At 34.0% G+C, this 16224-nt stretch overlaps 2 protein-coding genes, 1 long non-coding RNA gene and 1 pseudogene across 3 annotated transcripts; 1 reads left to right on the top strand and 3 right to left on the bottom strand.

The window, feature by feature from the left end:
- The first annotated feature begins 1677 nt into the window (after positions 1-1677).
- Positions 1678-4895, top strand: LOC107639620 (uncharacterized). Its single transcript, XM_088485865.1, is given in 3 exon segments — positions 1678-2050; positions 2531-4197; positions 4200-4895. Coding segments are annotated over 2 exon segments (1683 nt in total). The 5' UTR covers positions 1678-2050; positions 2531-3167; the 3' UTR covers positions 4853-4895.
- Positions 4896-5031: 136 nt separating this feature from the next.
- LOC148569033 (uncharacterized) lies at positions 5032-6187 on the bottom strand. Its single transcript, XR_015881391.1, has 2 exons — positions 5756-6187; positions 5032-5283 (listed from the first exon to the last, which is right to left on the bottom strand). It is a non-coding gene; the product is annotated as an uncharacterized LOC148569033 (long non-coding RNA).
- Positions 6188-6800: 613 nt separating this feature from the next.
- LOC107639621 (uncharacterized) lies at positions 6801-7810 on the bottom strand (annotated as a pseudogene).
- Positions 7811-8705: 895 nt separating this feature from the next.
- Positions 8706-14552, bottom strand: LOC107636836 (PH, RCC1 and FYVE domains-containing protein 1). The gene is made up of 5 exons (XM_021121541.2): positions 14264-14552; positions 10687-12712; positions 10452-10598; positions 9738-10183; positions 8706-9217 (listed from the first exon to the last, which is right to left on the bottom strand). Exons 2-5 carry the CDS (start codon positions 12568-12570, stop codon positions 9058-9060), a joined length of 2637 nt encoding a protein of 878 aa, XP_020977200.1. The 5' UTR covers positions 12571-12712; positions 14264-14552; the 3' UTR covers positions 8706-9057.
- Positions 14553-16224: the final 1672 nt, after the last annotated feature.

Below are 16224 nucleotides of genomic sequence, written 5' to 3'. Positions count from 1 at the left end.
CCCCATCTTCCCTGGCTTCTTTGTTCGTGGCTTGGAGCAGCTCGCCGTTGGGTCGCCGCTTGCCGTTGCCTCGCCTATCGCCGTCGTCTGGCCAGTTGCCATCCGTGTCTTCGTCGAAGGTTAGTGATGGCTCTATTTAATTTTGCTTCTGGTTACTTATGGCTCTGTTAGTCTGTTTAATTTTGCTTCGCATCCGCTCTTTCTTTTTAATTTTGCCATGGTTAGTGGTTACTGATGAGTGATGAGTGATGGCTCTGTTTAATTTTGCTTCTGGTTACTGATGGGTCTGTTTAATTTTGCCTCGCATCCGCTTCTTCCTTTTTATTTTGCTCTGTTTACTGATGAGTGATGGCTTTGTTTAATTTCTGAATGCTTGGTGGTTCTTATTCTTTTTAATTTCTGGAATTTTTGTTCAAATTTTTGTGTAATGTTTTGTAATGTTTTATAATGTTTGTTGCTGTTTTGTAATTGCTAGTTGCTGGGTGCAGGATTAGTGTCATCACTGTTTTGAAATGTTTATGTACTAATTTTTGTTTCTATTTTGTCATTGCTGGTTGCTGGTTGCTGGATGGAGGTTTAGTGTAATTATTGGTTAATGATTGTTGCTCAATGCTGATTGTTGAGTTTAGATATGGTCTTGTTGCTGAATGCTGTTTGTTCTGAATGGTAAATGTTTGTTGCTGAATGCTGCTGCTGTTTTTAATTTCGTGAATGATTTATTAATTTCATTGTTCTTAATTTCTGTTCTTATTAAAAAATTTGCAATTGGTGATCTTTTAATTTATTATATGCTTCATGTTTTTAATTTCACTCTGCTTCTAGGCTTTGAAATCAGTTTATGATAACTGTGATGCAATTATTTAGTTGGATAACTGATGTAATTATTGAGTTCAAGAGACTAGTTTTTCTGTTCTCGTTATTAGTAAGACATGGATAGTTTAGAATTTTCTATTTCTTTCCCTTACTTCTGAAGTTCATTATTTCAGAAGGTTCAGTGTTGGCTTCAACTTTCAAATGGGAATTGGGAGCTGGTGAAGATAATAACATCTTTTGGAAGTGAGTCTGTTGTTTCCTTGCCTAATGGAAAAGTAAGATATGATCTAGAATTACAACAGTACACAGTGATGTTTGTTACATCTATAGCTGGACTCAGTGAGACAACTGGAAAATGTTCTTTTTATTTAACCTTGTTAACCGTATGTTGTACAATTCAGACAAAAGCAGGACCTATTTTGGTTGCCATAAATCCCTTCAAGAAAGTTTCTCTGTAGAATTAAAATGGCCTGTTTTGTTTTACTTTTTGACTACATTAAGACAATATTCTCTATCTTTAACTTGTGCACTATAATTCAATCTAGTTATTTTTAATGGAAATATAATTATGTTAATTGTGAACAAATTTGTTGTATGTTTTTGTGTATTTTGATGATTAATTACATTTAGTTGGTGATATTTTATGTATGGTTTTAAATTTGAAAGATATTTTATGATGTTTATTTATAATTTATTTATTATTTTATTAAAGAACAGTTTTTTCGGTTGAATCACGGTTAGATCGGTTGGACCAATAAACCAATAAACCAATGACTAGAACGGTTCGATAACCGGTTCGATTTTCAGAACCTTGATCCAAACAGAGTGAAACCTCCAATTTTACCCTTATTCCCTTAAGTCTATCCGCGAACACTCCTGTCCGCCCAGCCCCAGACCTCCTCAGTCCTCACTCCTCAGACACAACCCCTCGTCCTTCAATCTCCTCCGCCATCCGCCGGACAGCAGCAGCCGCGGAGGCCCTATCCGCTTTCCCTCCACCCTCCTCAACTCTCTGTCAGCCCTATCCTCTCCCGCTCCCTTCGTCGTAGTCGCGCTCCCTCTCCGTCGCCCTCCACGCAGCAGCAGCCTCTGTGTCGTCCTCCACGCAGCAGTATCCCGTGTCGTCCTCCGTGCATCGCAGCGCACTCCAGCTGGCAGCCACTTCCGTGTCTTCGTCCTCTCCTTCCTGCACTCTGCCACATCATCAGCATCATCAAGAATGGAGCCTTTGACTCAGGTTGGTTCTTGATTTTTTGTCTGATTTTTCCCTGCTTATATTTTTTTCTGTTCTTGATTTGATTCTGGTCTGTTCTTAATTTTTTTAGTTCTTGATTTTTGTTCTTGATTTTTGTTATAATTTTTAATTTGTTCTTGATTCTTGGTTGAGATATTTTCTGAAGTTCTCTAGTGTTTTTTTGGTTGCTGTTCTTGGTTCTTGTTTTTTGGTTATGATTTTCGACTGCTGTTTTTTTCTTCTGTTCTGTTTTTGAGCTGATTCTGTTCTTGATTTTTGTTCTTAAGTTTTGTCTGCATCTATTTTTCACTGCCAGTTTCTGTTCTGTTCTTGATTCTTAGATTTTTGTTATGATTTGAATTTGTTTTCTAACTTTTGTGGTTGTTTTATTTGATTTTAACTTGTAGTTTGGTGTTCTAATTTCAATTTTGGTTTAGTGTTCTCTGTTCTTATTTTATTTTATTGTTTTTGATATTACTGCAGTTTGATAACAGTACAAGTGACAACATTGGTGAAACAGGAAGACCGAAAAACCAAATCAAATCAATCCAATTACAATTGGTTTAGTTTGGTTTGGTTAGCCTTAGATAAAAAACCAACCGAATATTTGTTCAATGTATTGGATGGCCTTTCCTCTAACAACCGAACTATACTGCACTGTGAACACCGGTACATAATATTGCTTGTACCTGCTTTATTTATTTATTGATTTATACAGAGCAATGTTAGGGGGCCAGCAACATTTGTGATTGGTAGCCATCAACTAGCCATCAATGATGATTTGATGGTGTGAAATTGGTGTGAGATATCATCCAATGACTCACATTTCTCTGCTGGTTACATGCTGGCCAAAATGCAATAAATTTGCTGGCCCCCTAGACTTTTCCTTATTTCACATGCTTGCACCTCCAGCTAGGATTAGCCATACCTTTCTGTATCTTTTCTTTTCTTTTAATCATCTGCAGTTTCGGCCTTTTCTAAAACTCGGGTTTGGGCTCCACATGAAATGTTATTGTTGTTGAAGCCCAACTCATTCTCACAAGGTTCTGAAATTCAAACACTTGGAAGTGTCTCACTATATATTCTGTATCTGGAAGTGTAATTGTGAAGAGGAGAAATCATGTGTCATAGTTACAAAGCTCTGGTTCTAATTCAAAAAATGGTGAAAGTGCCTCCAACAAAAGCACTTTCTTTGTTCAATTCTTTAAACCATCACCACACCCCTCAGTCTATTTCCTTCATTCTTAACCATCTTCTCTCCTCTGCCATGCTCTCCCATGCCCATTCACTTCTCCTCCGCCTCATCTCCAGCAGAATTTCCTCTCCTTTCTTCTCTCCATCATCACTCATGCACCAACTCACACACACCCAGTTCATTCATAATTCAACACATACTCTTCTCTACGAGGCAATCATTAATGCCTATGTTCATTCTCACTTACCTGATCAAGCTCTCTGTTTCCTCAACCACATGGTTCGTAATGCCCATTTTCCCACATCAAACACCTTTAATAACCTTTTGATCTTGCTCCTTAGATCTAATTGTTTTGGTAAAGCATGGCTGCTTTTCAATGAAATAAAGGGTAAGGTTGCTATGGATGTCTACAGTTTCGGGATTATGATCAAGGGTTGCTGTGAAGTTGGTGACTTGATCAAGAGTTTTCGGCTTTTGGCTTTGTTGATTCGCATGGGTTTCTCTCCAAATGTTGTCTTATACACTACCTTGATTGATGGTTGTTGCAAGATTGGTGATGTTCATTTGGCAAAGAAGTTGTTTTGTAAGATGGAGGGGTTGGGCTTAGTTCCCAATCAGCACACTTATAGTGTATTGATAAACAGGTTCTTCAAGCAAGGCCTTCAAAAGGAAGCATTTCTAATGTATGAAAATATGAAGCAGAGAGGAACGGTGCCCAATGTTTATGCTTACAATTGTATCATCAAAGAATATTGTAAGGATGGGAATGTAGATAAGGCTTTTAAGGTGTTCAATGAAATGCGTGAGAAAGGTGTGGCATATGGTATTGTAACGTATAATATTTTGATTGATGGGTTGTGCAGGTTGAAGAAGCTTCAGGAAGCAGTAAAGTTGGTTGATAAAGTGTATCTTGTTGGCTTAACTCCTAATTTAGTTACATATAATACACTAATCAATGGTTTTGTGGCATTGGAAAGATGGACACTGCTGTTAGATTATTTAATCAATCAAAGGCAATTGGACTATCGCCATCATTGGTGACCTACAATACTTTGATTGCAGGGTATTGTAAGATTGGAAATTTGGATAGAGCTCTTAACATGGTCAAGGAAACGGAGGAGAGAAGCATTGCTCCTTCCGAAGTGACTTATACAATCCTTATTGATGCTTTTGTACAATTAAATCATATGGACAAAGCATTTGAAATAAAGTCTTTAATGGAGAAGTCTGGTTTGAATTTAGATGTTTTTACATGTATCCTTTTGCATGGGTTTTGTATGAACGGTAATATGAAAGAAGCATCAAAGCTCTTCAATTCATTGGGTGAGCTGCGCTTGGAACCAAACAGTGTCATTTATAATATCATGATTCATGGTTATTGCAAAGAAGAAAGCTCTTACAGGGCTCTTAGATTACTCAAAGAAATGATTGACAATGGAATGGTTCCAAATTTGGCTAGCTTTTGTTCAACCATAGGGCTTCTTTGCAAGGAAGGAAAGTGGAAGGAAGCGGAGTTTCTCATACAGAAGATGATAAATTCAGGATTGGAGCCCTCAGTTTCTTTGTACAATATGATTTACCGAGCCAAAAGTGAAGTTCTGGTACAATAGCCATGAAAATAATATAACAGATTCATAGCTTTACTTTATCTTCCATTCTGCTTCATATCATAGTATAAATTATGATAATTAATCAAGCAAATTTAAGAATATTTTTTAATTTATTTGTTGCTCAATTTGATTATGATAGAATATCTTGAGTGCATATTTCTGCAGGAGGTGCAAGCATGTGAAATAAATCAATAAATAAATAAAGCAGGTACAAGCAATATTATGTACCGGTGTTCACAGAGCAGTATAGTTCGCAGTGCAGTATAGTTCGGTTGTTAGAGGAAAGGCTATCTAATACATTGAACAAATATTCGGTTGGTTTTTTATCTAAGGCTAACCAAACCAAACTAAACCAATTGTAATTGGATTGATTTGATTTGGTTTTTCGGTCTTCCTGTTTCACCAATGTTGTCACTTGTACTGTTATCAAACTGCAGTAATATCAAAAACAATAAAATAAAATAAGAACAGAGAACACTAAACCAAAATTGAAATTAGAACACCAAACTACAAGTTAAAATCAAATAATTAAAAAACAACACAAAAGTTAGAAAACAAATTCAAATCATAACAAAAATCTAAGAATCAAGAACAGAACAGAAAACTGGCAGTGAAAAATAGATGTAGACAAAACTTTAAGAACAAAAATCAAGAACAGAATCAACTCAAAAACAGAACAGAAAAAAAACAGCAGTAGAAAATCATAACCAAAAAACAAGAACCAAGAACAGCAACCAAGAAAACACTAGAGAACTTCAGAAAATATCTCAACCAAGAATCAAGAACAAATTAAAAATCATAACAAAAATCAAGAACTGAAAAATTTAAGAACAGACCAGAATCAAATCAAGAATAGAAAAAAATATAAGCAGGGAAAAATCAGACAAAAAATCAAGAACCAACCTGAGTCAAAGGCTCCATTCTTGATGATGCTGATGATGTGGCAGAGTGCAGGAAGGAGAGGACGAAGACACGGAAGTGGCTGCCAGCTGGAGTACGCTGCGATGCACGGAGGACGACACAGGATACTGCTGCGTGGAGGACGACACAGAGGCTGCTGCTGCGTGGAGGGCGACGGAGAGGGAGCGCGACTACGATGAAGGGAGCGGGAGAGAGGATAGGGCTGACAGAGAGTTGAGGAGGGTGGAGGGAAAGGGGATAGGGCCTCCGCGGCTGCTGCTGTCCGGCGGATGGTGGAGGAGATTGAAGGACGAGGGGTTGTGTCTGAGGAGTGAGGACTGAGGAGGTCTGGGGCTGGGCGGACAGGAGTGTTCGCGGATAGACTTAACGGAATAAGGGTAAAATTGGAGGTTTCACTCTGTTTGGATAGCTGATGCCTGATGGAACAAAAGAATATGAGAGAAAAAGAAATAAGTAGAAAGAAAATAGAAAAAAAATATTTTGTTTTTCATGTGTTGGTTTTTAGCAAGGTTGCGAGAATTGGAGCGGTCAATAAATCGGTGAAGACTCTGGTTTAATAGTTTAATGATTCGACCGGAGATTAATCGGTTTAATTAAATATTAAATATATAAATTAAATAATTTCTAACTTAATAAAATTTAAAATTTCACGTAATAAATTATCTATAATTTAATATTAGAAGTTCACAAACAAATTCAAAGTTCATAACTAAAAACAACAAAACGCACATAATGACAAACACATAATGTTTTACTATCAAAAGAAACAATTACTAACAAGTTCTCAGCTAATCAAAGGTACAACTCATCACAAATCATAATCATTATTAAGTGTTTCAATATCTCCATCATAAACAGGTAATCCAAAGCCACCATTTTCAGAAGTATCACCAAAAGTTTCAAATTAATTTACTTCAAATCATAAAGCCAAGGCTAATTTATGCTTTTGTAGGTTCAAGTCAACTAGGGAATGATCATAAAATTACAAAATTCAAAAACTAGTGAAGAAATTAACATATCCATCAGATCATCTTCAAAACAAATTATCGGTAACAAATCTTCTTTGAACCATTTGCTTTAAGCCAATTAACCGAGGCTTCTATATTCTTTACAGCACCTTGCCAATCGAGCCCATCCATCAAATGTTGGGCTTCCGTGACATCAAGACCAACCTTTCCTCTATACAGACTAGAACAATGGAAGCAATTTTCTGACCAAAAAAAAAAAAAAAAGAAAAAGAACAATGGAAGCAATTTCAATTTTCATCAGTTATCCAATTGAAGATTATAATATCATATAACGGATAAAGAATTTAGATCAGCAAATCTTATGAAAGCACCGTTATCTTACTCTGGAATAAGAGCTTTAAATCCGGGACCTAGCTAAGAAATCATGATAGCATGATTCTTGATTTCAAAATCCACACCCCACCACTTCTAAAGAACAACAATTCCAGGAGCATCTTTTTTGCCAACGACGTATGCATCAAATGTCTAATAATTGAAAATAGATACCGCATATTAGCAACCTAGAATTTGCTTAGAACGGGTGCATAGCATACACAGAGTAGTATTGCATTTGATACCCTAGAATTTTCTTAGAAAGATGATATTGAGAACACAATTTATAAAGTGGATGTACACAAAAAAACAAAGACTCCGAGTCCAAAACTAAAAACCTGGAAAATGAATGGGAAAGGGAGAGGGAAAGAAGACTCACAGTGTTGTCCCTTTGGATGGTGATTTTGTTGAAAGGGGAAGCAGAGTGAGCCATTGAGCGGACTGAGAAGCGCGGTGGCTGCGGGATGCGGTGGCAGCTGGCTGCAGTGGTGGTGGCTGCGGTGGTCAAATCCGTCGCTGCGGTGGCTGCGGGACGCGGTGGCTGCGGGATGCGGTGGCGATGGGCTGCTCGATTGGTGGTGGTGGCTTCTATGGTTCTCAGAGAAGAGAGAAGAGATGAGTTGCTGCTGAGTACTGACTGAAGAAGACGGGTGGTGGTGACTTCTATGGTTCTCAATCTTAATTTGCAAATTGGCATAAGGTATAATAAGCCTAAAACTTTGTTTATCTGTTATGGTATATTTTGCAATTTTTGGTTGAATATTTATTGCTGAATTTTGCCTAAAACTTCTGATTTTTGTGCCTTTTTGCTTTGAAACTCCTCGAAAATGTTCCAAAACCTGCATTGCCTAACTCTTCTTCTTGTAAAAGACTTCAGTTTCTTGATTTGAGTAATAACAGATTATAAATTAGAACATAAAATTCTAAGATACTAATAATTTATAAATTCAGAAAATCTCTCTCGACTCACCGACTCTTTGAAATCTTCCATATAATAATATTGTTACTACTTTCTTCTTCTCATGATTTTCTTCAGAAGAGTAGTCTCTATGTATATAGTACTACTAGTACTAGTATGTATATATATATATATATATATATATATATATATATATGCTTTAAATTATCATTTTTATGTAATTGTAAATTTTGATTTTATTCTGATTTATGTTAATTTTATACCCTCAGTAATTTTAATTTTATTGATATAGGTATTTTCAAATTACTTCATGGCTAGTAATGCTAGAAAAGACACACAAAGCAATATTGTTAATTTTCATTTATGTTAATTTTTTACATAGTACCAATTAATTTGTTAATTGTTATCTCTTTTGATTTTCAGGTTTAAATCTTGATTTACAAACTTTTTAATGATGATGAAGATGATGAAAGTGATCAAGAATAAGGGTTGAATATTCTTTTATATCTAATATTGTAATTTCTTTATTATGGTGAATCTAAATTTGTAGTGATCTAACACTTTTTTTTTTAATTTCTAGTTATTTGAGTTAATGACATTGTATGAATTTTATGTTTGTATTTTAATTTATCTATAAAGTTTAAGTTTTTGTCTTAATTTATATAAGAATATGTAAAAATTAAAATATTTAATTTTTATAGGGGCGGGTAGGGGTGGGGCGGGTACCTGCAGGGGCGGGTTCGGGTACTACAATTTACTACCCGCGGGTAGTGACGAGCCGGGTAGTACATGAGTAACAGGACGGCGGGGCGGGGTCGGATAGGGTAAAAACCCGCCCTTACCCGCCCCACTACCACCCCTATTTATATGCATGCCCTGTTGTAAAAAGCTACTAAATTTAGGAATTGATGTAACTAGATACAACTTTTTGCTACACTTAGTAGATTAATGATGCTTCATTCTGTACCTTGTACTTTCATCTAAACTAAGGTGATGTCTATGCAAATCTAATTAAGATTCAAGTGTTAGGTAGGTGCTGCCTCAATATTTTCTTCAGTAGGTGGTGCCGGGATGCTAGATGATGCATTAGCATCACTTCTAGCTTGTTGACCATATCTTTGAAGCACCCTCTCTTTATTTATGTTCCACCATTCTTCTGCTTGTTGCTCATGAAACCTTCGCTTGCTGCATAAATAAATAAAAAAATCATATAAAAGGTTTGAGAGGTATAGGAAGAGTTTAATTATTATGCACTAGAGGTATGCAAAAGAGTTTAACATTGTGATCCAGTAAAAAGCTTGTGTAACTTGGGTGCCATGAAAAGCTTTCCAAGTGATTTATCAAAAAATCATGTTGCACACATGCTAATGTCATACAATAATTCAAACAACATATATTATTTAGTAATAGCAAAATTAAAGAATGCGTCCATGCAAATTTCTGCAACTTCTTTTTAAAAAAATGTGTTGTGCATGCAGATCAAAACCAGAGAAATGGTTTAAATATTGTAGCAGCTATTTTGATCACACATTGATGTACATATTTCAAAAATGGGTATACACACCTTCACCTGAGATAGGAGAAGAATACAAATATAATTTTGTGAAGCTGACTACTATAGTGACTCATATGTTCAATACAAATCACACTGATACAGAAATTGAAAATGTAAAATTTATCAGATAAACAAGTAACTGTAGTATACCTGAATCTAACTCTCCTGAAAATTTTGACACCATTAGGCCTTACTATTAGTGTCACGTAAACACCAGGCTCAAATTGTTCAATAACTTGTGTTTCTCCATCTCTTGCCAACCTTGACGTCTCCTCGGAGCTTTGTGGTTGCACTGCTGTTCTATTATCGGATACAGATGATCCATTTCTTTCTTGAAGGACATTCCCCTCATCATGAGATGGGTCCGAAGCCGCCGTTTCATGATTTTCTTCTGTATTGTGCTCTTGCATTTTTGAATCCCCAATATCTGTGGCAGGATCAGGTGCATTTTGTCGAGTAGACTCTGATATTGATGGCGCGGAAAATGTTTCAGATGTCGAGTTTTCTTTCAGAAAATCTTCAGCTTGAGTAAGTGCAATTCTCAAATTTTCAGTTTCTAAAATCTCTGGTGGCAACTTCTCAGCCATTTGCTTCAACTAGATTGAACAAAAGGCAAGTATACTTAATCAGGATGATGTACTTGAAATTCTGATCAAGGAATTTGTTCTATTTCTCATATATTCTTATTGAAGTATTTTACGCCAGTAATTTGGGCGACTAAGAATTTTTTATAAAGAAATATGATGCTCAAATACTAAAGCAGTTTGTAGTAAGAAGTGTGGAATTGAAAGTTGAGCAATCGAGACATTTACATATATAAGTCAACGATTTCAACTATATCCTTGGTAAATAGAATGAAGATACCTGAATAATAGTGCACTCAAAAATTTCTAGCATTGCTTTATGCTTAGAAGACTCATCTGCTGCCAATGTTGTAGCTTCCTTAATATGTTGGCGAAGCTTTTGATTTTCCACATCTTTCATGTCACTTTTCTGTTTCAAACTTTGAATCTACATAAAAATAATATTCATTAACTTAATATTGGTGATCCTTGAGGTTTTTCAGAGAATATGGAAAGTGAATCAACAGGAAACTTACTTGTTTCTGCAATTTTGACACTTCTTGATTCTTAAGCTCATTTGTTTTCCTCAAACTATCAATAAGACTTCTAGAGAATCCACCAGTGCCGGAACGCGTAGGGCTTGGCCTTCTTGCATACGGGGATGCGGGCCTTGAAATGAGTGGTGGAGTTGGTGGTGGACTTGGAGTTGGAGGTATGGCAGCGATGGTAGGCTTCAAAAGATTTTGCATTATTGAACCTGTTGAACTTGGGAATGCAACATCTTTCAATTGCACTAGTGATGGAACCTGAACAACTTGCTCTGTAGTAGTCTTGTGAATCCTTGAGAGAGGGAAGAGAGTTCTTGAAGATCTTATTTCTCCCAGGGTAAATCTTTCCCTTCCATCTATAGAAGTACGAGGTGGAGTAGTAGCTCTCCTATTAAAAATGGCACCAGAATTCGACTCAACATTTTTAATCTTAGTATAACAAGAATCACACACACGATGAGGTTTTCCGGGTGTTGGAGCCAACGCTGCCCTCAATGCCTTTTTTGAACTACAACCATGGCAATGCACTAACCCACAATTATAACAATTGTGCCTTTTTCTAGTAAATCCAAATGGTTGCCTACATGCAGTACAACTAGATTGGTCAACTCCTGAGACCCATTTATGGATGCATATGCAAGTTGTAAACTTCGACCCACACGAAATGTTTTTTACATGCCTTTCTTTCAAGGCTTCCACTATTGTTGGACCCTTCCTATCTTCTGTGTCTCCATGTCCCAATCTTCCATTGGCACCTTTCCCCCATGTATATAGTTCACTTCTTGATGTCAATACAGCCACATGATGAGATCCACATGATATTTCCTCAACATACTCACCTACCAACTTATCTTGTACTAGCATTGGTACTTTTCCATCGGACAAAGGATTTCCTAGTTGACCATGTTCAGTGCCTCCCATAGTGAAAATATGACCCGATGTAGTGAGGGCAACAGTCATAGTGTTTCCACATGCTATCTGGTGGAAATTTAATTCTATAAGAGATGAGACACAAGTCGGTTGAAGGTATGTTTCCTTGTTTCCATGCCCCAAACGATACTTATCACCATCACCCCAAGTAAAGAGCTTCCTTGATGAAACATTTGAACTAGACTGAAGTGTTACCTCTACAATAGCTGCAGTGTGCCATACTCCACATGCAACTTTAAGTGTCCTCAATCCACTTAATAACTGCACTTCCTTTGGATATAACACACTCTCTCTATCTCCATGACCTAAGACACCAAATGTTCCATCACCGAACGTAAAAAGTTTTCCATTGGCAGTTGCCAATGCCGAATGCCATGTGCCACACGCAACAGATATAACTTGATGTCCTTCTAGAGGGCCACTAACTCTCTTTGGTATCCAATGGCTAGAATCCGAACCATGGCCAAGAAGTCCAACATTATATGCACCATCACCCCAAGAATATAGCTCATCTGATGTAGTCAGAGCACATGTATGGTTCTCTCCACATGCAACATAATCCACATTAGTAACTGCCAAGAACTCAACAAGATGGGGTTGACCAAAATCTTTATCGATTCCATGACCAAGTCTTCCCCCAGATTCCTCTCCCCAAGTGAAAACTTCACCTTGCCTTGTAACTAAAGCAATGTGGTGGACACCAGATGCAATCTGTTGAACATCAAGAACAATATTTGCCTCTAACGGTTTAGGAAGCAAAACATCAGTCATGGGAGGGAGCTGAGTCCCAAAACTATCAGGTGAAACATCTGCCCAAATTTGTCCCCATATATAAAGATCACCTAGAGACTCGATGTCCTCTGGTCCCGATCCCCCACTTGAACAGCTAGGTGTACTTGACACACTAACACGAAAACCATCAATACTTGTCCTAGGTAGCATACTTGCTTGCTCTACCCTCTCATTTGAGCTTATTGAATGCAATGAGGTTGACAGGAAATTGAATTGACACCATGCTTGAAGTAAACTCTAGCGCTGCACTAAAATGATGACCATTTGAAATAATATCAACCTGATCCTGAAACTAAAATTAAAAAGGCACTTGAGTTATGAAATAACAAATTACCATGCAGGATACACATAAACAACATGAATCTTAGGAAGCACGTATGTCATGAGATGGAATTATGCATGTTCTAATGGAAAAGAAATTCATAGCCACCTAAGGGCTTACTCATTTAATTGATACAATTTTTAAAATAAATTGTGAGAAAAAGGACAAAATGACTATTCAATGGATTTCTGTTAGAACTTACACTACATAGTTCTTTAGTATTCCATCTATTAAGTTTTCCAGTAGAAATCAATGTCTAAATCTGCCCCAATTTTGTACTTGCACATCTATCCAAAAAAAAAAAAAAAATCACTCTTCAATTTTTTTTCCTCAAGGAATTGAGAAAATCAAATACATTCTATGATTCAAATAATTTTTCCTAACCTGATTAAATGTCTATTCCAAGTTAAAAGGAAAGATAATCTTTTTTGGGTTGCAAATATCTTCTGAAAACAATCTACCTAGAAATGATCATTACAATTGTTACATATCTTAACAGATTGTTAACATGACCAGAAATATTAGCTGTTGTCTAAAGACCTACTTAACTTACAGAGCATGATACCGAAGAAAATTTTAAATTTATTTCCTTTTCACAAGATAGCCAATCATTGTTGTTTCATCCCATTAAGGCCACTAAATATGTCAAATTCATCATACACATGCCAACTCTAGATATTGGAGTATGCATGCCCATGATTCTACATTGAAGCCTCACCACGAGAGTTCGAATGGGCAAAGTGAGTACCAATCTTTAGAGCAATGAGTTCCTTTAATAGAAGCTAAAAGCAAACATTACCGAAATCCTAAATGATGAAATCTATATTAAAATAAAAACAGATCACGGGTGACATCTATAAACATACTTGTAGTGACTGCACGATATATTTTTTTCCTTAATTTTCCCAATGAAGTGATTTTATTATTGAGCAACGAAATGTAAACCTCGTTTTGCAAATTCTCAGCTTGTCCCTCTATGAATCTCAGCCAGCTCTTGATATTATGTCAAGTAATATGATCCATTGTTACATCGTTTTACCTACATATAAACTCATAAACTTCTTTCTAGTTTCTTCACATTCTTCCAATACTTTTAATTGTTAAACCATTCAATTATAAAACATCCTTCCCACTTCTCATTACCACTATGATCAAATTTTGGCTTTGATTTGCTTCTATTTCTCAATTCTATTATGTACAAAAAATGCAATGGCTGAAATTGTATTGTTATTTATTTTCTTTTGAATCTTCTTCCAACATTTTTTTCCTTGTTATCAAAGAAACCGCAATTCACCCTACTTTTTTTAGCCAAATTGATTTTAAGCATAGAAAGACACAATTCTACACTAAGAAAAACTACCAATGGTCAATACTGCATAATAGAACCATTTAATTCACATGCAATTGAATTTAAAAAATATATATATAAATAAACAGAGAGAAATCGATCATGAACGGAACAATTTTAGACATGTTGAGGAAAATGAATTTGCCAATTGAAGAAACTTTGGCGCAACTAACCTGGTGGACATGACGATCAAAATATCCATAGATGGCTGGTGGTTTCTTCTCTGTCCTCTGATACGAATATTGGAACAAAATACAAGAGAGGAACCAGCAGTATTTCCATGCACTTGATCCAGAAAAACAAAAGGATGAGAAAGAGAGCGAAAATGCAGTGAGTTTTCTGGGAAAAAATTGGAGTATGGCCAAAGGAAGCATGAGAGATGGAAGAATCGCAGATGAGATGAATGTGTGAGAGAGAGAAATGGCGAAATGAGTGGGGAAGTAAGCGGTTACATATTTTCTCACATTAATTATTCATGAACTATGAATTCATAACATACTTGCCCCATCCATGTTTAATTTATTTTCCACCACTAATTAATTTTTTATAACAATTTATAAAATTTATATTTTTAATGTATTTGTTATATATTTATTTAAAAATTTAATTTTGATGCATTAGTAATATAAAGTAGTTTTACATATATATTAAATTATGTATAGTTTATATCAATAAGATAATTATATTTTTTATTGACTTTGAAATAATTATTTAAAAAAATAAATATATTTAAATTGTGTAAAATATTTTATATTATTAATGTATTAAAATTAAATTATTTATTTAAATAAAAATTTTATAATTTTTTATTAATAATAATGTTAATCCTCTATTTATTTAGCTATATGATATGATACACTTTATAAAACAATAATTTTAGAATGTCTGACCATTGTAATTATTAAGATCAAACAATTTAATATTTATTAAGATAATTCATGAATAAATACAAATTGTGCTATTACAAGTTTAATAGCCCGTTTTATGTACGAAGCAAAATCATGTATTAACTATATAAATTATAATTTGTATATGTAAGAAATAATATATAAAATATGTAAATAATAATTATTATAAATATATATTATTGTATTTTTATTACATAATATGCAAAAATTTACTTACACTGAATTCAATGAAAAAATATATGATTAAGGTCCGAATTATAAATATAAAATTGTTCATATTTGAACTGATTAAAATATTAAAATTAACTATAAAATATTGTATTACTGACAAATTTGACTATAAAAAACGAAAACTAATATATAGTTATAAAAAATGAGTTTTTTTTTAATAAGATTTTTTAAACTCAAAAAAATTATTTAAAATTTTCAAACTACCTTTTTAACTTGTCTTAACTGGTCCGAATTCTAACTCCACTTTTTTTCTATTATCTCAAACTTTTTCGCTGCCACCACTCTAACCTCATGTCCTAAGAACAACTCTAATGATTTGGTTTTAATTACACTTTTTTTAACACAAAAAAAAAAAACTAACCATTAAAAAAAAGGAGAATTTTTATACAATTTTTGAGAGAAAAAAATTTATCTAAATAAAAACTTACAATGTTCAATAACAACTTATTATGTGGTAAGTTATCTTTAAAATAAATAATGATATGAAATTATAATTATTTAAATAATTATATTAAATAATTATATTATAATTAATTTATTAAGAATTATAATAAATTAATATAATTATTAATTAATTAATTATAATTTTATTATTTAATTAGTTATTATAAAAATAAATATTTATATAAAATCATAATTAATTAAATAATTATATTAAATAATAAAATCATAATTAATAATTATAATAATTTATTATATTAAATAATTATATATCTATTTAATTAATTATTTTATAATTAGTTATATTAAATCATAATTAATATAAATAATTATATGAAATTAATATCAAATATTATTTATATTATTATATTAAATTATAATTAATTAAATTTATTTACATAAAAAATAAATTTTATTAGATTATTTATTTTTATTTTTAAAATATTAAAATACTAACCAAATTTAAGTTATCTATTTTTGTATTTTTAATATTAAATTATTTTTAAAATTATAAATTTTAATCATATTATTATAAAAAATCGTAACTGCGTTAA

This window comes from Arachis ipaensis, chromosome B4, assembly GCF_059453495.1.
Source record: "Arachis ipaensis isolate K30076 ecotype BB chromosome B4, ASM5945349v1, whole genome shotgun sequence".
Lineage (NCBI taxonomy): Eukaryota > Viridiplantae > Streptophyta > Magnoliopsida > Fabales > Fabaceae > Arachis > Arachis ipaensis.
The sequence above is the reverse complement of the archived record's forward strand: the minus strand, read 5'-3'. Positions and strand labels throughout refer to the sequence as shown.